This window comes from Trachinotus anak, unplaced genomic scaffold, assembly GCF_046630095.1.
Source record: "Trachinotus anak isolate AG129_WGS33_773 ecotype Australia unplaced genomic scaffold, CSIRO_AGI_Tana_v1 ptg000007l, whole genome shotgun sequence".
NCBI classification, from domain to species: Eukaryota; Metazoa; Chordata; class Actinopteri; order Carangiformes; family Carangidae; genus Trachinotus; species Trachinotus anak.
Window position 1 is genome coordinate 18,941,728 of NW_027273858.1, and position 20,497 is coordinate 18,962,224.

The following is a 20,497-nucleotide window of genomic DNA, read 5'->3' on the forward strand; positions in this document are numbered from 1 at the left end:
TCAGTAAATGCTAGTTTAATCTATTTATATACAGTACTGCTCATTCAACTCGCAGGAATTGGTTGGTACTGTAAAGCTCTTTGGATTAAAGTGTCCATCACACATATCACTGAACAGAGCGTAGCTACTGTCTGGCATGAAGGGCAGGCGGTTTTACCTGTGTTTCATTTTACTGTACTGTGAGTCTTTGATCCAGTATCTTTGGGTGGCGCCGGTGCTTTGAGCTCCGAATTCCCAAAGCGATTATACAAAGTTAATCTACATGAAGCAGAATAATCCAGAGTACTGAAGGGGAGATGGGCCTCTGTGGTGTGTACATGAATGTGTGTGTTTGTGTGGTTTTAAACCCCCATTCATTCGTCTATAAACATTCCATAGATAGACCCATAAATCCTACATAACAAAATTTAATCAGATCATGTAGTCTCCCATATGCTGCAAGAGTGCTGTTGTTAATGCTGTTTGTGCGTGGATCCAGTCTACACACAAATAGTTACAGTCATACCTGTCATCCATCATAGCAGTGGATTAAGCAGCTGACTTGCTACAATAGTTAGATTCCTGATGCGTACCTTTTGTTTGTTTCTTTCACCCAGTTCTGTCTTTCCGCGTCTCTGCGTGTGAGTTCATTTATCTGGTCCTGGGCTTTTTCGTCCTTAAGTAATCAATACTGGTGCTATGAATCCAGGTCATCTTGGCTCCTGTGGCTTCTCTGTCTCCCATTCTCTCTCCCGCTCTGTCTTTATTAATCTCTGTCTCTCTCACTCCCTCTTTTCCTCCCTCTCATGCACTCTCTCCATCTTTGTCTTGTCCCTCTCTATTCCTGTCTCTTTTTTCTTCTTCCATCCTCACGTTCTGTCTTCTTCCTCCCGCTCTCCCCCTCCTGAAAAATTACTTTGCCCATCTGGACGGAGCCCTGCACGGCCGTTACACTATTAGTCCTCGTGTGGCAGTGATTAAAAATAGATCAGAGTAGCGAGTCAGAATTAGTCAAGACTTTTCTTCCTCTCCAGCCCTCTTTTGTCTCCACTCCTCGTACAATGAACTCTATTGGCTGCTGTTAAAAATGGATCTAAGATTGAAAGTGAAAAGTTAGCAAGAAAATGTCTTCTCTTTTTTTCCCAGCTTAGAGTCTGTGTGTGTGTGTGTGTGTGTGTGTGTGTGTGTGTGTGTGTGTGTGTGTGTGTGTGTGAGCAGCAGTGAGTGTTTGTCAGTGAGTATGTGTACCGCCTGCGGACCTCTTCGCTGGGTGCTGTCTCACGTCGAGCGGTGTGTTTGAGAGGCTTGTCGAGGTAAAGCTCCTGTCAGCGCCTGGCCAGAGGGAGTGCACTGATGAAAGGCCTCTTCATCATCCTAATGGGATACACAAACCTCTTAACCAGCAGTGCTGCCACGGCTTCGGCTGGGTGAAGCTGAACAGAGAGACGGAGGGAGAGAGAGAGAGAGGGAGGAAGAAGGAACACTGAGTGACTGGCCAGGCCACTCACACACACATGCCAAGGACCACACTGGAAACATACACAAGTGCACAGGTCATAAAAATGTACAGTGTAAACAAAACAGTGCTGTTGGGAGTCAGTGCAGAGGAGCAGTCCTGACTCCGGGCGGCCTCTGGTTTGTGCAACGTTCAGTGGGCCAGGGCCATTAGGATCTGGGACAGAGAGTTAATGCCCTTCTGTTCACTGGAGCCATGTCCATGTGCCCCCTCTCTCCTCTGGCATAGACCCAGGGTAATGGGGCCAGGACCAGAAAATGTCAAACCATACTTGATCATGTCAATCGATTTTATTTCTCTGCACATTTGAATTTAATGTGCAAGGAAAATAAAATAGGAACAGCAGAAACAGAACTAGGATTACCACCTCACAGTCGTATGTCTCCGCCAGCATTGAATAATGGCCAGAGGTTAATGATGTCACAGTGAAGTTGACCTTTGACCATTTGGATATAAAATGTCATCACTTCATCATTTTATCCTATTAGACATTTGTGTTAAATTATCTCATAATTAGTGTGTGAATTCTTGAGTTTTGGTGAGTGTTTTGTGAGGTGACAGTGACCTTGACCTTGACCTTTGACCTTTGATCGCCAAATTGTGATCAGTTCATCCTTGTCCAAGTGAATGTTTGTACCAAATTCCTTGAAGGCATTGCTGAGATATCACATTCACAAAAACAGGATGGACGACAATTCAGTACACACACTCGTGCCCCCTCAGGATGAGGGGTAATAAACACTAAACGCTTATTATCAATAAATTATCCATTACTTTGGTGTATGACCAAATTTGTGTAAAACTGAAGACATCTGATTTAAATGATAAACATCAGCATGTTAGCATTGTCATTGTGAGCATGTTGCTGATGTTAGCATTTAGCTCAAAGCGCTGCTGTGCTTCAGTGCAGCCTCACAGTAGCACGGCTGTAGAGATGCTTAGGCTTGTTAGATAAATGATAATGTGCTGGAACCTGCTAACTCGTCCTCTATTTCTGGCACAGCTGACAACATGGATGTCAGTTTGCCTCCTCTGCACAATGAGCCCAAAAAGCCCCCCCTCCTCCCAAAAAGAAATTTCTTCTGATTTTTAATATTTAGTATTTTTGGATATTTGCACACTAGGATGGAAAAAAAAAACTTTTTGGAGACTTCTGTTGAGTGGGGTATTTGCAGGATCTGGAGACTTTGTTTGCTGATGCAGTTTGACCCTGGCCCGAGGAGGACACACGGTCAGGGGTGTGGCTCAAAGCCTGAGTCTGCTGCAGGGGGTGAGAGACAGAGGAGAGAGGCAGAGAAGAAGAAGAAACCAGAGAGGGATCGGGAAAGAGTCTCTCATCATTATTGTCACAGCGTTGCACACTCTGGCCACTCAGTGTCACCATCAGTCTGTGCTGGCCCTGGGCGTCTGGTGGGTGACACTCTGCCTCTCCTTCCATCCATCTCTCCCTCTTTCAGCTTTACACACATACACGAGCACGTTTGCTCTCTCATTCACAGCCGCACGTTTTATTTGCCTATGCCACGGGGATTTCGTCATGCTTTCTTCATCCCTGCTCTCCATCACTGCCATTCCTGCCAGTCCAGTCATACTTGTCCTGGCCCGAGGCTCTGGGATGTCCTCTTTTCCGCTGCAGCCCAGTTCCCTCATTCTGTCCCTGGGTCAAGGACACGTTCCTGCACTGAAACTTTTGATATCAGACAGGAACCATCGTCTCATGAATGATTGATGCGCAAATGCTGACTCATCACACAGGGGAGAGAACCAGTATTTTGACCTGAAACATAACAAGATTTACATTTGTAGTGTAGAGCATAGATGCACACAGGCTGCCCAGGTTGCAGATAACTTTGCGGCGATGCTACCAGTCCCTTTGTGCAATGAAGAGCTTTCAATTCTCAGTGTTTCACAATCTGTTAGCCACTGAGATTGCCAGATATGAAGAAGCTGGCCTGGCCTCAAGTGATAGTCTGTGAGATGCTTGTGCTTTAGTTATTACTTTTATGTTTTGGTGCTGCACTGCACTGAGATTACCTGGCAGTCAGTGTGGTATGTTTTTCCCTTCGTATCTAAAACTGCACATTTCTCTCTGAAGTTTGACATCCTCTGGGTTAGATTTTTTTTTTTTTTACCTCTTTCCTTTTTTTTCTTTCTGTTGGATTTGAAAAACAAAAAATGCCACAGTAACTTTTTCAATAGTTTTTGAAAGGAATAATGACTTAAAATCAAAATAGGACAACAAACACGTAGCCTAGACCCAGATTTGGTTCACTGAAACAAGAGGTCTGGGTGGAAATCGCGTCTTTCTCCTTTGGCCTGATTTGAGCGAGTGTGTCTGAGTTGAGGCAGGGAGGGAAATTTATTTTGAGAGCATGATGAAGTGAGGTATAAAGGGAGTGAAGGGAAAAGATCAAAAGGATAAAACAGCGATTTGCTTCTGCACAGCAGTACTTTTGCTTACAAGCCCCCCCCCACATTCTGCAGGGTGAGGAGGTTGAATTGCTCCTCTATCTTCTGCCTTTCCATTTGTCCACCCCGCTATCTCCACATCACCTCTCATCATCCATCTCCTCCAACATGGATTTTCTTCCTATTAGTGCCCTAATCTTTTCTGCTCCTCGCCCACCTCTCTGCCGCCCTGCTGTCTTCCTATTTCTATCTTCTTCTTTCTCATTTTTATTTTAACATCTCGTTAAAATCGGACTTTTATTTAAAGAGTTGCTGTTAGGCCCTCATTTAACCAACTGTTTGATATCAGTGTATATTTTTACATTTTCTTCATCCTCAAGTAAGTTTTGCAAGTATTTTTGCTTTTAGCTTGTTTAGCCACATATTGGAAGGTACGTTTCACAAATTTGCAAAGCTCACAAACCATATCTCCTCCTCACACACAGAGGCACACGCAGAGGCTAGCCCACAGCATGTTGCTTGTTGTGCACCGCATATCTAGGGATTTCTCTGATGCAAGGGGACGCAATGAAGGAACAGAGTGACGCCAACCCTGCTGTGTTTGTGTGTGGTGTGATCATGCATCTGTGCATGCACATGATTTTTTTTTTTTTTTTTTTTCATCTCACTTTTTTTGCCCATGTGTTGTCACCTCTGTCACACTGACTTGGTAACTAGTTATTTGTGAGTGGGGATGTCTGCATCAGGGTGTCATGTGGTGTACACATTCATGACAGCAAGGTCTGCTTGTGTCCTCATATATATACCGCCTAGCCCTCTGTGTGTGTGTGTGTGTGTGTGTGTGTGTGTGTGTGTTTGAGAAGTCATGTGCACGGCCCGTCGATCCGCTGTCAATCCGGCTCATCTCCTCATCTGTTCATTAGCATGACAGAGGAGCTCTTCTGCCAAAGCAGTTAGTCACAAGAATCAGCCCCTGTCACAACACATTACAGCAGCCGGCATCTCTAATAGCACTGGCAATCGTGGCAACCATAGCCAATGCCCACAGTATGCACACACACACACACACACACACACACACACACACACACACACACACACACACACACACACACACACCAATCGAGAGTTGCACTTGATCTGCACCCAGGGAGTGTTTCTGTGTCTCTCTCTCCATCTCTTTCTCCCTTGCTCTTTCCGTCCACACATCCTCCCTCCCTCCCTCCTTCCCCTCCCAGCCTCAGCCCCTCTCACTCCATCACCGCCTTACATCAGCTAAGTTACCTGTACTTACCCCTCCATGCCTCGTGTCCTTCCCCTGAAGTTCTCTACCCGACTAGCTCTATTTCTGTCTCCCTTCCTGCTGCTCTCTGTCTTCATAATGCTCGAAGAGATCGAGACTTTTCATTTTTAATCCATCCGTCTCCTTCCCCCTCATGATGTTTTAGTTCTCTCTCTCCAGCTCTTTAAGCCCCCCACCCCCCTCCCTCACCATCTCTCTGCTCTCTCTTCATTATCACCTGCTCAGGGTGTCTGATGTGATTTGTACATGAAGTTTGATCTAGTCGTCTTCCTGTCTCAAGGGAGCTGAGTTGTCATATCAGATGATAAAAAACACATATGTTGTGACACCTTTTGCTGACTCTTCTCTCGATCACAGTTTGTGCCCCTTCACTGAACACACCGACACGTGAGCCCCCTTGACAATATCTCGAACATAAACTGGAATTTTTTTAAACAATGGAGGATGTTGAAATTCTGAGAGCTTTTTAATTAACAAACTGTAAATGACTTCCTTGCTGAGTGTGTGCTGGAACACAAATGACAGGGTAGCGGGAACCCAAGATGGCTGGCTGGTGCAACAATTGAGGGGTGTTTGGATGAGGGACATGTAATTTGACTGTCTGTGTGTCTCCAGTTTTACCGGAATCCCCGACTGGGATGGACTTACTGGGTTTTGTTGTGGTTTGTGTATGTGTGAGGTCATGTGCATGGCCCCACCTATACTTTGTGTGTATTTGTTTGTGTGGGAGACAAAAGTTGGGTGAGACAGAGTATGGATTTACCTGTAAGGCAGGAGCTGTCAAGTCTTGTCTCAGGGAGTCGCCATGAGGCAAGACTGACCGGCATTTGACAGCAACCACCTTATCTGTAGCCACAGACACAGGGCTGCAGGAGGGGCCGTAGAAGAGTTGGTTTTCATTAAGAACTGACCAAAATATTACTTTTAATAAGAAGTACACTGTTTAAATGCATAATGCAGCATCCTGTCTCCTATTTTCAGAAACGCCAAGAAAAGATGCTGAGTGGTCTCTAAGTGTGTGTGGATGAGTGAGTAGTAATCAGTTGGAGGAGCAATGAGAGAGGACAGGGGAGTGACCTGCTGAGGGCAGGGGGAGGTGGAGTGTTGCAGAAGCTGGGAGAGAGGTGAATCAGAGGACCGGGGGGGGGGGGGGGGGGGGGGGGCTTGCCTGTAGCCCCACTGAGACGATGCAAGTACAGTGGGATGGAGGGTGAGGCATAGAAAGTAGTGGTGGGGGGGTATAGGGTAGAGTAGGTAATTACAGGGGCCCAGAGAGGAGAGGCCTGTAATCAGCCTGCCCTCAGAAAGGAATGCAGCTCATCTTCTCATGTAATTACTGCCATTTAAACGGCCCCAGCTTCCAAACACTCATCCCACTGTACTGCTCACCTATTCACTATACATACGTGCACACTGCGCACACACACACACACACACACACACACACACACTGACTTATTTCAACAAGACTTTCAAATGCAAGACGTGAGGTGGCAAAAGAAAGAGCTATGGAGAGACAGACAGACTACAGACAATGTGTGTGTGGGTGTGTGTGTGTGTGTGTGTGTGTGTGTGTGGGTGTAGCTGCAGTGTGTGCACCAAAGTTAATGGCTGTGTAGACTGCAGGCCTCTAGAGGAGCCGGCTCCATGTGAATACCTACCATGGCAACCAGCCACTCTGGCTAGATTTGCGCAACTCTCATGAAGCAGCTGCACAGTGGTGGAGCAGACAAGCAACACATACAGTGTCTACACACACACACACACACACACACACACACACACACACACACACACACAGAGTCTCATTCTACCATATGAGTTTGACCTCCTCCAAGTAATAGTTGTGACATTGGTCTGTAATTTCAAGAGGATAATAGGGAAACAACATTGTCTCACCCACTCTGTCTCCTCTCTCTCCCTCCCTCCCTCCCTGTTTCCACCCCTCTCCCTCTCTCCCTCCCTCTCTCTCTCTCTCTCACCAACTCCGATAGTGATTGATAGTGGTGCTTGTGTGCGCCTGTGTTCCCATGCAGTAGGTGGTCGTCAGGGCACGCACAAACAGCACAGGGCCACTTTCTGATGGGCCATGATTAATGAGCACTCTGGGGGGGGGAGTGGCGCCCCCTAGCTGTGACAGAGCACACATTCTGCCACGATGCACCCCCCCCCCCCCCCCCCCCCCCGTCTATTCAAATGCACCAGTAGCAGCAGTGGGATCACAGCTACAACACAAGCGCAAATCCTCTTAGTGCTCCCACTCTCACAGTCACACTCACCCACACATTCAAAAACATAGTCAAAGAATCTCACTCAGAGTAGGCTGTCCCTTGGATGCACAGCGGGTAAATATAATCCATAGTCTGTTACAAACACGCCCGCCCAACCTCTCACATACACAGTTTCAATAGTGTGGGTCCATGTGAAACAGCCACAAAATTCTTCACTATTCACCCAGTTATCAGTAAAAAAACACTGTTGATTCTCACCCTGTCATTGGGCCTTACTTACTGTCTGGAAGCACATAGTTGGATAACATGTTTACGTGTGCGTGTGTTTGTATGTGTGTTTCCCCCCTGGCATACCCTATAACAGGGCTGATTAAATGTCATTATGACACTAAGGGCTTATGGGAAAAAAGAGACAGAAGATGAGTCCTTTGAAAAAGGGCAGGTCACACTTCATTTACAATTAGAGGGTTGCAGGGTAACACACCTTGCAGCTAAGAGTGTGGGATGACACTCTATTTACAAGCAGATCTGTGAAAGAGGTCTTCCAAACCTCTGCATTTGTTGTGTGAGCACATGTGTGTGTGTGTGTGTGTGTGTGTGTTTGTGTGTGAGTATGTGTGTTACCATGTCCTCAGGCTTGCTTTCTCTCCTCCTGCCACCCGGACATGCTGGATGGACAAGCAAAGCATTTCTGTCACTCTGCATCTCCATCACCGGCTCAGACTTCTCTCTCTGCCAATCTGCTTTCCAGCCTCCTGTCACCTCCCTCTTTCTCATACGCACACACACACACACACACACACACACACACACACACATACACTAACACAGACATACACACACACAGACACACACATACCTTTTCTATCCCGTTTTCCATCGTTCTCTGGCTCACACAGATTCCATCTTTCTTATTCACTTGCACAATCAATTATATACTCATGCTTGTATCTTGATGTTACAGGGGAGGCTTCACACTCCATAGAAATAGCCACTCTGCAGGCGTCCTCATTAACATGTTGGAACCAATCAAAGGTGTGATATTTCCACTGCTATGACGAACTTCTAATAAGTTGCAGCTCACAAGTTCCCGTAACAAACATGATTATATCTATGCGATTCTTAGTTGACATATTTGGTTAGGATTTTGTCCCCTTTTTTTCTTGTTAATAGGGAAAGAACAACATGTGTTTGAGTCCTGTTGTGCCCAAAGTTGTTATTGGGAAGTCAGTTTCACACATGCTCTTGAACATGTTAACCTAGCATAGTCCATACGCGAGTGGAAGACAGCAGCTAGCATAGCTCGGTCATAAATGAAAAAAAGAACGTGTCTTATTTCTCATGATGTGTAATTAACACATATTAAAATACAAAAGTAAAAATATAACATTGTTTATTAGTTTATTAGAAGTTGTGCAGATGTGTATTGAGCAACTGTTCATCTATAAAGCAGCAGGTTTCACAAAAATAGACTTTGACTATATAACAGTCAGACTTCAGATGGACAACTAAATTTACCCGTAGCACTCAGTTCTATCTTCAGCTGGACGGTGGTACAGTGAATTCTGGGTAAATTGAGACTGAGGAACCACATCCAACCGCTCAGCTCCATTTACCCGGCAGAAAATGATTGTCTTTTAGAAGAATTCAACAGTTACGAGGACATTTTACTTTGGAAATCCAGCCAAGAGTAGGACAATAAAAAGAAAAAAAAAATCTGATTTGGAAAAACAATTGCTGCGGTCTCTAAAAATAAAAACTCTTTCCCTTCTCATTGTTCTGTGCTTCATAACAATGTTAGCAAACCAGTGCTAGCAAACCACAAACAATGAGCCACGTTCTCCTGTTTGTTTGTTTTTGTTGCTGGATGCTGTTGCTCAGTACGGGTGTCATTGATTGTTACCATGGCAACTTAGGCCTGAGTCAGCCTGAGGATGAGGCCGGTCTTTATCTTTGTGAAACTGATCTGTGAGCAGAATTAAGACTGGACTAACGTTACAGACCAGTCTGAAATGTCTTCATGAACACGGCCCGCTAGCTAATCAGAGTTTAATTAACTAAAGAAATGCAGCTGCTCCACTATGAAGGACTTTCTGGATGTAGCAGTATAAGTATAACTAGCTAACTGCGAATTACAAAAGATATCATGTAAGTAATTGGGATGTGTTTTTGTCTTCTTTTCATAGAGCTAGCCAAGCTGCTCTCTCTTGTTTTCACTGTTTGTATTAAGCTAGGCTAACACATCTTGGACCTGTTGCTGTGCTGGAAACACAAACATGAAACTGATAGTGTTGTCTTTTTTTCCACTCAGGGCAAAATGGGAAAAAAAAAAGAAAAAGAAAAAAAAAAACCTTCTCAGTTGCTAGTTAGAGTAAAAAAGAAACCAAAATCATAAAGAGCTACTGGGAGAGACAGAGGGTGAGTGAGAATCAAGGAGGACCTGAGAGGAATGTGTGTGTCAGTCTGTGAGAGAAATGAAGTCTGTTAGTTAGAGAGTCACCATGGTGAGTACAAAGAAACAAGCTGCAGAGGCATGTCGAGTCGCTGCAGGTGCACATCTTCATGGCAGTATCAAAATATCCAAACAAGAACTTTCAAGGCCGACGTGTCTAAGTCTTTATGAAAGAGCACACAGAGTCAGATCTGTGTACCTCTTAGCAGGACATCAAATCTTGCATCCTGCCTCCTGTCGCCTCACAGCTACCACGAAGAAATGAAAATAATGGTGTTTGTTAGTCACCGGTGAATTAATGACACTTCCCATTAAAAGATTACCAATTTTACCCCAGTCTGAGCTCTAAAGGGTCGCTTATACTGTAAGTGTCTGCGCCAGCGTGCCAGTGTGTGTGTGCGTGTTCAGTCAGATGGGTGAACTGCATGACTCCTCACACTCCGTCTGCCTTTGTTGATGAGAGAAGTGTCGCTCCAACCTGCATTCATGTCGCCTCATGCCCTGCCTGATGCCAACACACACACACACACACACACACACGGTCGTGCACTGTCCTCCTCACACATTCAGTGATTTTCCATCAAACATCTAAATTGCACGTCTCTGCACTTCATCTTTTCCGTTACTCGTCTGGTTCTTCTCTCTCCTCGTGCAGCGAGTTGTTTTCAGGCTGATGAGGATGAGGTCAGTCTGAATATCAATCACTCAATGTAATTGTCCTTTAAGGAAGGCAAGGAGAGACTGTCTCCCTCCATCCATCTCTGTCTCTTTCGACCTGCCTCTGTGTGTGTGTGTGTGTGTGTGTGTGTGTGTGTGCGTGGCGAGCGCGACTCCACCTCGGGGCTTCCTCACAAGAATGATGATAATGAGGTAAATTGGGTGAGGATGATGGATATCTGGTCAGCCAGTCAATGTTACATAATGGCTGCTGATCACTCTATTTATTGGCCTTGTTTCCTCTGCCAGCATCATCATTGACTGTCTGTCCTCACAGCTGTTTGTCCTTAGTGGGCTCAGCAAGCCCGTTGTGTTTTATAGCTGCGGGCTACATCTCTCTCTCTCTGTCTATGCGTGTGTGTTTGCATTTAAGGCTGGATGTCATTTGAAGTCGACTGGAGCTGCACAAAGTGCTTTGAATCCAGCAGGCAGCAGGGAAGGAGGATTGGAGTCAGGGGAGGGCATGAAGAAAAGCACTCCCATGTTAGACACCAAACTGGAAAGCGGAAGGGAGGAGGTGGGATGCTGTGCTGTTATTTGTTTGTTTTTGACCTCATAGGACACAGAAGAAAAAAAAAAGAGATTCCTGCTCTAGCCAAACACAGCCTGTCCCTGTGTCTCTTACAGTGGTTCTCTGTTGTTGGCTGCTTATAAGTCTCCTTCCTCTTCCCGTGCACTATTCTCTCTTGCCCCCCCCCCCCACGTCTGAGAGCAGTGTTGGGATAGTGAGGGCACTGGAGGGGACAGTAATGACTAACTCTGTAAAGGTAATGATAAAGTACAGACGCTTTAGACTCCGCTCTGGCTGGAGGCACTGGGGCTAGGAAAATTACAGTTGTCCGAGTGTGTGTGTGTGTGTAAGAGGGAAAGAATGAGAGGCAAAAGAAAAGAGAGGGTGGAGGAAGACGTGTCACAGAAAGAACAACAGAGACAGTTTCAGTAAGGCTTGAGACAGACAGACATTGCTGTGATTTATTTTCCTCGTCAGCTATTATAGCAGTCCAGTGTTATGTGTGTATGTGTGTGTGTGTGTGTGTGTGTGTGTGTGTGTGTGTGTGTGTGTGTGTGTGTGTCCACTGCATCATCTCTCTCCTCTCCACTTGTCTACAAGTGTCTCTTGACCTGTCTCCGGCCAGCCCTCCTGTCTTCCCGTCTGTCTCCTCTGTCCAGCCACCCTCTGTGTCTCTCTCTCTCTGTCTCTCTCCGGCTCTCGCTCCACCACTGTCACTCTGACTCTCAGTTACACTGTAGTGAGGCTCTACAACTCCAGCCACACAGTCACTGACGGAGGGACCTCCTTCAGTTCCACCATTTGAATTTATCATACATGAAAAATACGAGTACGACAACGTACCGTATAAGCATAGGTTGTCATCTCGTGTCTGGGTCTGCGTGCCTGTGTGTGTGTGTGTTTGTGTGTGTGTGTGTGTTCGTGCAATTGTGTGCTCCAGAAAAGAATACCCAGAAGCTTGTGTTTGCTTTCTAGCTGTCTGCTGTCTATCATTAGAGTAATAAAAGACTTGCTGTGCTGCTCGGCGAGGAGTTCTTGTCTCGAAGGCTCCTCCATTCCGCACAAATTGCCAGCTGCTGAGTTCTGATGGATGTTTGTACGCTGGCCCAAAAACACAGGTTCCACTTTAAACCCCCAGCTCCATTATCTCAGAGGGAGACAGGGGGAAGAGAAAGAAGCTGTCTGTTTGTCTCCTACTTCTGTCATGCAAAAGTGTTTTAATTAAACTGCGCAGGGCCCAGAACACACACACGCACACTCCGCACAGAGAGAGAGAGGTTTACCCAAATATGCAGAGCTCTCCTCCCATTCTGTCTCCATCTGAAGCGGCGTCTCTCTCTGTTTGCCTGTCTCCGCTGCCATTCTTCCTCTGCCTTCCTCTCTCTCTCTCTCTCCCTCTTTCTCCGTGCCCCCCTCTCTCATCGGGCCTGAAGAGTGACAGGCTGTGTTTTTCAGCCAATGTTTGAACACCGAGCGATCAATGCCGGACAAAGGGAAAGAGTGGGGGTGAGGGGTGGGGAGGGGCAACACAATTGGTTATTGACAGAGAATTCAAAGTCTGAAAGACTGGAGGCGACAGCTTCGTAAGAGGAGAAGTAAGGGGATGTGAGGAGAGGAAACACAAGACAGGGAGGAGAGGATTGTGGGAGAGGCACGGCGATGAATGTGATTTGTGTTCACGGTTAAGCATGACTTTGAAATGTGTTAACTTTCATTATTCATACTTGCTTGTGTTTACCTGCATGAGTACCCACTTACAACATTGTACGTGGTTAATTGAGTGTATGTAAGTGACAGAAAGTGTGGAACCTGACAGGGTGTAGAAACAACCTGTGAGAGCACAAACAATTGTGCGTGTGTGTCCTGTGAGTGTGTATGCATGGATGCATGTGCATGTTTTTGTGTTTGTTATTGTTCATCTTCACTGCTCTGAGCTTTCCTTGTGTTTCTTGTGTGTGTCAGTGAAAGAATTTAGCTTGTTGTAGTCCTTGGTGTTTGCAAGGTGTTCGCTTCGTATTAAAATTTGAATTTAGAGCAAAAGTCAAATTTAAAGGTTAAGATGTTTTTGTTCATCCATCAAAATGGGGACAAATATGGCGGTGCAAATATGGCCTTTTTACAATATACAGAACCCCCATGTCAAACAATTGCAGAGACAGGTTGCACAATTAATTACAGACAAACATGTGTCACATGTTTGTGTTTCCACAATCACACAAGTGTGAACTTGTGATATTAAATGTTTATATATTTGAGATTCCCCTGGAATTAGCAGTGTGGTATATTACAACAGTCACTGTGTGAAATGTGTTGAGATGGAGAAGCCAGAAGCTCTGATGGGAGTAAAAGGGTGAAACATGACATGGCACCATCTTCACCAAAAAAAGAACCAATGAAAAAGGCAGTCAGACAGAGCAAGAATGTCATGAATTTATTTTAGACTGTTATTCTGGGCTTTTGTACCTTTGTAAGTTTGTTTTTCGTCTCTTATGAGAAATACTACAATGGGAAAGTGGAAGGGAAGAGGTGGGATTTGAAAAAAGGAAAACTTTTCAGTGCAAGAAAAATAACTTACAAGAAATGATGAGTCTTATATTTGTAATCATCACCAGGAGAAGTATTTGTGCCCTTACTGCACAGCGTAGGTGGGGGAAAGCGTGCAGCAGCGAGGGTTCAGTCGGGGGTCACGGGTTAGTGAATAAATGTAGTCGACGGTAGGAGAAGTGACTGGAGGAGCTCAGGGATGTGTGTGTGAGAGTGACGGGCTGGAGAGAGGCAGAGACAGACAGAGGGTGACAGGTCCACCCTGGATGGGCTGTTGAGCCTGGAGCAGATGTTGCCCTTTCTGTGTGTCCCTTGGCCACAGCGCTGCCAGGCTCTGAGCTGTGGGCACTGCTGCTTCAGACTCCTCTGTCCCCGCTGGCCCCTTCATGGTGGGGGAGGTTTGGGTCAAGAGATCCCTACACCTGAAGACGCTGCAGGCTCTTGAATCCCATGAATCTCTGTTGGTTTAAATCCTGCCACAACTTTCTCTCCCACTTCCCTTCACGCTTCTGTGTTCCTCTTTGCTTTCCTCTAATGTCTTAGACAGAATCTGTCAAGGGGAACAGCGGGATGGGGGTGGGGAAGTGCTCATGTTCCTAAAATAGGAGATGGTATCTTTCTAAGTAGTTTCTCTTGTTCCCTGGTTGCGGCATAAATGATCAAGTTGGGCTCGATTAATTTTGAAAACTGAACACTGGAAATTAGCCCTGGTTTAAATCTCATCGTGGAATAAGCCGCCGCTCCTGCCCTTAAAACCTCTTCCTTTACCCACTGAATGTAGAGAATGAGATTTAAAAACTGCAGCACTGTGAGACTGCTGTGTAAGAAAAGCACAATTACCCATGAGCTGTGTTCATCTGCCTGCGCGCGCGCGTGTGTGTGTGTGTGTCAATGGAGGAAAGTGCACTGGGCTGGATATGCCCTTACCGTTTTGGCATCTCCTGACTGGAGCCGAGTCGACCCTGTCAATCCCCTGCTCTCCGCTCCAGTCTTCCATTTAATGCATATTGAATTCAGATCATTTTCGTAAGCAGAGCAACATTTTCTGTTGGAAGGTCAGACCCATTAACAATTTATAAGAACTTGAATTTACCCGAAAGAGAAAGTCAGAAAGGGATGATGAGAGTTTGATAATTAAGACACTGCATTGTAACTTTTGTAACATGCCTTAACAAGTGTATTTGCTGTATGTGTCAGGATTCAGGCCGGTCATTATATCTACACTGTGGTCGGGTTACTCTTGGTGGCAGAGGATGCTGCAGTCCTGCTGTCTGCAAGCGTTATGACACACGGTCTTCTCCGGTCTGCCTGTGCTTCAGTGTTTGTGCTCAAGTACACAGTGATACCATCCAGTTGATGGACACATGAGTTGCGGTTGAGCTTGCCTCATAGTCTGCTGCCCTGCAGCCCTGTAAACAGACAAGTCTGACTGACACAGAATGTTTGAGTGAGAGCCAGCAGAACCAGCAGCTGGGGAAAATGATTAACGATAACTGATGTTATGTGTTTGACAGTTCATGTCATTATACCATTAAACATCATTATAATACTCTCAAAACTGTCAAGTCAGTTTTATTTACACAGAGCAAAATCACACATTTGCCTCAAAGGGCTTTGATATCTGTGCAGTGAATGTGTTGACCCATGAATCTTTTAAAAACAATGCAGTACATAGCAAAGGTATCATTGCAGACACATAAATCTGTCTCCAGTTGGGAAAAGAGTAGCAGCCAATAACATTGCAGCTCTGATATAGTGCCTGGGATCTATCCGTCACTATTAGAGTAACAAGTCAGAGTGAAGAGGTCAGAAATATCGTGTCCTTCCTGCCAGGAGAAGCTCTGTGCAGCACCGCCAGGGGGGATGTGTCACATCGAAAATGTCAGGGGATAATGTGTGATCAACAGGACCTGTCCGTGGAAGGTCAGCAGCTCTCCTCCCAGCTGAGAGGCGTGGACTCTTCCAGGGAGACCAGAGCAGGAGGCTTGCATTGACCAGATTACTGGCAATAATGTCACCGTGTGACTTCATTTATAGTGCAAGCTGTCAGCACCTTAAATGTCTTCGTGAAATACACTAACAGGGTTGCCTTAATGTATTCAGTGAAACACTGCTGACAGACGCGTTCATACATGCATGCCCTAAAGCTGGACTGAGACACAAGACAGGCTGTCACACACACATGCACTCCCTCTAGTTATGTGATGGCTTATTGATCCTCATTGGACAAAATTGGTCATTTTGTTTATTTCTTACCTCCCCAGCAGGGAGGTCATAGTGCAGGATCAGCCACAGAGCAACCGGCCAAAAACTGATGTTGACTGGCTGCACTGCTTGAGGGACAGGGAGACGCTTTAACTCAGGTCAATCATCCCAATCACTTCTGTGTTTTCAGAGAGCAGCGACTACAGCGAGGCCGAGGTCCTCCCTGACTCCTTCCCGTCAGCACCGGCAGAACCTCTCCCAGAATTCCTGTTGGAACCAGAGGACGCTTTCATCGTAAAGAATCGGCCGGTCCAGCTGCGGTGCCGGGCGTCACCGGCCACACAGATCTACTTCAAATGCAACGGAGAGTGGGTCAATCAGAACGATCACATCACCAGAGAGAGCCTGGACCAGATCACAGGTGATACACACACAGAGAGCTGTACTGTGAGCACAACTACACACGAACAATAATGTCCCCTTGTATTTCACAAATATAAACATCATACTCAATTACAAACATAATTTCCAACTACATAATCCATTAGCTCCTATAGGGTTTTATGTGCATATTAACTGCTTTTGGTCTGCAGCCAGCGCATTGTTTTTTATGCACTGTGAAAAATATGCCTCACTCCTCCTCTCTCTCTCTCTCTCTCTCTCTCTCTCTCTCTCTGTGCACAGGCCTGGTGGTGAGGGAGGTGGACATCTCGGTGTCGAGGACCCAGGTGGAGGAGCTGTTTGGGCTGGAGGACTACTGGTGCCAGTGTGTGGCCTGGAGCTCGGCTGGCACCACCAAGAGCAACCGTGCCTACGTTCGCATTGCATGTCAGTGTCAAGGCCGTGTGCATGTGCGAGTGTGCGTATGTGTGTGTCCGTGCAACAGCGAGAGAGAGAGAGAGAGAGGGAGAGAGAGAGAGAAAGAAAGGAAGGAAGAAAGAGAGAGAGACAGCACATGTGTCAGCTTTAGTACATATGCAAATACATTTGGTGTAGCACTCCATCTCAGTCACCCCTGGTAATGTGGGGTGTAGTGTGATTGACACTGTGCATGTTTACGAGGGTAAAAAAGACACAGTGACTGAGGCTTTTTGGGGCTTTGTCTGGTGTGTGTGTGTGTGTGTGTGTCTTTGTGTGATTGTATGACAACCAGTGTCACTAAGATAAACAGGGTGTCACTCTGCTGTCATGAGGCAGTCTTCACTAATTGCTGACTACATCTGTGTCACCCACTGTAGACCTGAGGAAGAACTTTGAGCAGGAGCCGCTGGGGCGGGAGGTGCGACTCGAGCAGGAGGTGCTGCTGCAGTGTCGCCCCCCGGAGGGCATGCCCGCCGCTGAGGTAGACCTCGTTCTCGTCACCTGGTTGTCTTTCTTTTGGGGTTAAATTTTTGTTTGATATTAATAAACAGTTTATATTTTATGGCGTGTTCCAAGTCCATGTATTTTGGAAGAGACAGCAAAGCAAAGATCTAACTAATCAATGATCAATCATACAAATTTATACACTATAGTCTGCAACAACATAAAGCAAGAGGGAGGAAAGTAAAGGCCAAGCCACTGAAGTTTGAGAGATTTAAGTCTATTCAGCTACGTGGCACCATCACAGAAAAAAACCCCTAAAACACATAACGACCAGTAATAATATGCTTAGTTATTTAAGCAATAAAGCAAAAAAGGCTGCACTTAAATCCACTTAATGTCATGTTTTCACACTAAGCTGCTCTAACCGTACGGGACCACGTCAGACAGTTTTACTTCTCTCATAAAACAGCAGTGCAACTATATATTACAAAAGAAAACAAATTATTCTGAAATACCAATTTTTATATGACTTTGTAAATATTTATGTTCTGCCTTTTTAGTGGCTTAATAACAGGGTTATTATGTAAGATGAAATGTGCATAGTGAGAAAGCGTAAGATCAAAGGGGAGAGCATTTAACTTGAATTTCATAATAAATCCTAATTGTATTATTTGCGGTTGTGTGCTGTGATATTATGCCCATTTGTAAGGAGGAGGATCTGTAAGAAATAAAAGTGAGTTTGGCCAAATGTTCACAAATGATGTTTTTCTATTGATCAAATATTTACAGTGTCTGATCAATAGCAAACGAAGTGTGTGAAGCCTGTTGCTATGGCTTAATATTCTGCAGGTTTATAGTGTTTGCTGAATGGGTCTGTGTGTGGTGTGCTGATTCATGTTCATGCATACACACCTGCTGATTTGTACAATGATTTATGTGGAGAAATATCTGCCAAAAGAATTAAAAGAAGTCCGTCTTTCAAAGTGGAGTTGACACAAAGGGTTGAGAGTCTGAGAGTTTTATATTTTCAATTAAACTCAGAGGGATTAACGATGAAAGTTCTTGAGGTATGTGTCTGTTCCTGCTTCACTACAGGTGGACTGGCTGAAGAACGAGGATGTCATTGATCCATCACAGGACTCCAACTTCCTGATCACCATCGATCATGACCTGATCATCAAACAAGCCAGACTCTTAGACACAGCAAACTACACCTGTGTGGCTCGTAATGTGGTGGCCAAGAGACGCAGCAGCACCGCTACTCTCATTGTTTATGGTACCAGATATGTTTTCCCTCACAGCTCGCAGTGAAGATAAAACTGTCAGCTATGATACACAACTATGAAATGTTGCTTTCTGAGAGGTTCTTGGAGGCTTATTAATCATGATATGTTCACTTTGTCCGTCTGTCTCTCTGACAGTGAGTGGAGGTTGGTCATCTTGGACTGAATGGTCAGAGTGTAACGCTCAGTGTGGGCGGGGCTGGCAGCGACGGACACGCAGCTGTACCAATCCTGCCCCTCTGAATGGAGGAGCCTTCTGCGAGGGCCCACCTTTCCAAAGGGTGACCTGCACCACACTGTGCCCAGGTGAAGACCTGTATTATTTACTTTTTCAGACTCTGAAATTTCCCAAATGGGCCACTTTGCAAGAGTGAATATTAAAACTGAAGCCAGGACAGACTAACATAACTCAGAATAACTGAATAAGTGTGTAGGTTTCATCATGACATTTATGTACATCAGGAACACAGTAATTCCTGACTCCAAAGTCATTTAAAACAAACTACAGAACATATTTTTGCAAATTACAGAATTACGCCCCTCAGGCCATTACATACAGTATGCATCATGCTGCATCATAATGTCACACCCAGGTCCCTTTACCTTGAAGGGTTTAGCTATAAAATAATGACTCACGTCTCCACGGCCTCATTCCAGTGGATGGAGGCTGGACGGAGTGGGCAAAGTGGTCCGCCTGCGGGACAGAGTGCACCCACTGGCGCAGTCGCGAGTGCCAAGCCCCCCCACCCAGGAACGGAGGAAAGCACTGCAGCGGCAGCATGATGGAGAGCAAAAACTGCACTGAGGGGCTGTGTACACGAAGTAAGTCACCAGATCAATGTATTTGTAATGTATTTGAGCTGGGGTGGTTGTTAAATGTCAGAAGAAAGTAAATATTTGGCTGATTTATATTTTCTGATGTAATGCATCCTAATTCTTCAGCTGCTCAGTGAAGATTAGCATCAGTGAGATTTAGTTCACCAGTGCAGACAGTTCAGCTGTGTAATATCTGAAGGAAAGTGGTGTTTCTGAGGTTTCTATAGGGGTCAGTTCCCAAACAGCCTATTTGCTGCCTCAGGTGGTGGTGGAATTGATAATAACAAGCCTTCAGGAAGAGATTTCTTTGCTCATAGGTCATTTTTATATGGTGTATTTTATTTCAGAGCTGTACTGTGCAGAACTGTATTTCTAAGGTGTTTAGCCATTGCAGCACAATGAAAGCGCAAATGAGAGAGAGATGAAAAGAACATCTCAGACAGATGTTTCACGAGGGAGAATTTAGGTTCACAGATAGAGAGGGCAAGTGATTCACATCTAAAAAGCACAGATGGAGAGAGAGAAGGAGAGATAGAGCAAGTGCACGCTAAGGCAGTGCATGGAGTGGGAAGTGAGCATGACACGGCCAAGTTGAGAAATTAGCACAGAGAAGAGCATATGAGAGTGAGTCAGACTCGCACTGACACCCAGTGTACAGCCCGTGATGAGCTGGGAGGAATCCAGCTGACAGCGCATTAGAATCTAAGAGACGCACATCCACAGAGGCAGCGAGATGCGTTCAAGTGCACACATAATAAACACATACACTCACAAATCACAAGAACGACACGCCCGAGCATCCAGGCAAGCCTCGTAAATGCACATGCAGGGGGGGGGGGGGGGGTCATATCCACATTAAGTGCAGCACTGTGCTTCAGCTCTATCAGACCCTACACGCAAGTCCTAGCATAAACAGGCTTCCATGGAGCAGCCAGATTAGACAAATACACTGTCTGATTTGGCTGCAGAGAGCTGAGTGTTCTCAGGAGGTCGTCAGCAAAACATGCACTCAAGTAGCTCTGACAGAGGGGGAAGATGGGAAGCAATGTGCTGGAGAAAATCTGTGAAGGTGTCATTTGGCAAACTGCAGGGGACTGACTGACTTATTTATTTTCCCACCATGTTAATATGATTATTCTGTGGTCACAAGTATCCTGATGACATTATGACTCCTTTCATTCCTCACATGCTTCAGACAATCAGACGCTAACCGTATGCCTCACTCA

At 45.6% G+C, this 20,497-nt stretch overlaps 1 protein-coding gene across 2 annotated transcripts in view; it reads left to right on the forward strand.

Moving 5' to 3' along the window:
* Positions 1-20,497, forward strand: part of unc5b (unc-5 netrin receptor B) — a 50,014-nt gene that overhangs the window by 17,159 nt on the left and 12,358 nt on the right. For both annotated transcript variants that reach the window (XM_071481232.1, XM_071481233.1), the window contains exons 2-7: positions 16,058-16,288; positions 16,552-16,695; positions 17,106-17,209; positions 18,268-18,448; positions 18,594-18,761; positions 19,113-19,277. In XM_071481232.1, the coding sequence (XP_071337333.1) occupies positions 16,058-16,288; positions 16,552-16,695; positions 17,106-17,209; positions 18,268-18,448; positions 18,594-18,761; positions 19,113-19,277 (993 nt within the window). The remainder of the gene's footprint in view (positions 1-16,057; positions 16,289-16,551; positions 16,696-17,105; positions 17,210-18,267; positions 18,449-18,593; positions 18,762-19,112; positions 19,278-20,497) is intronic.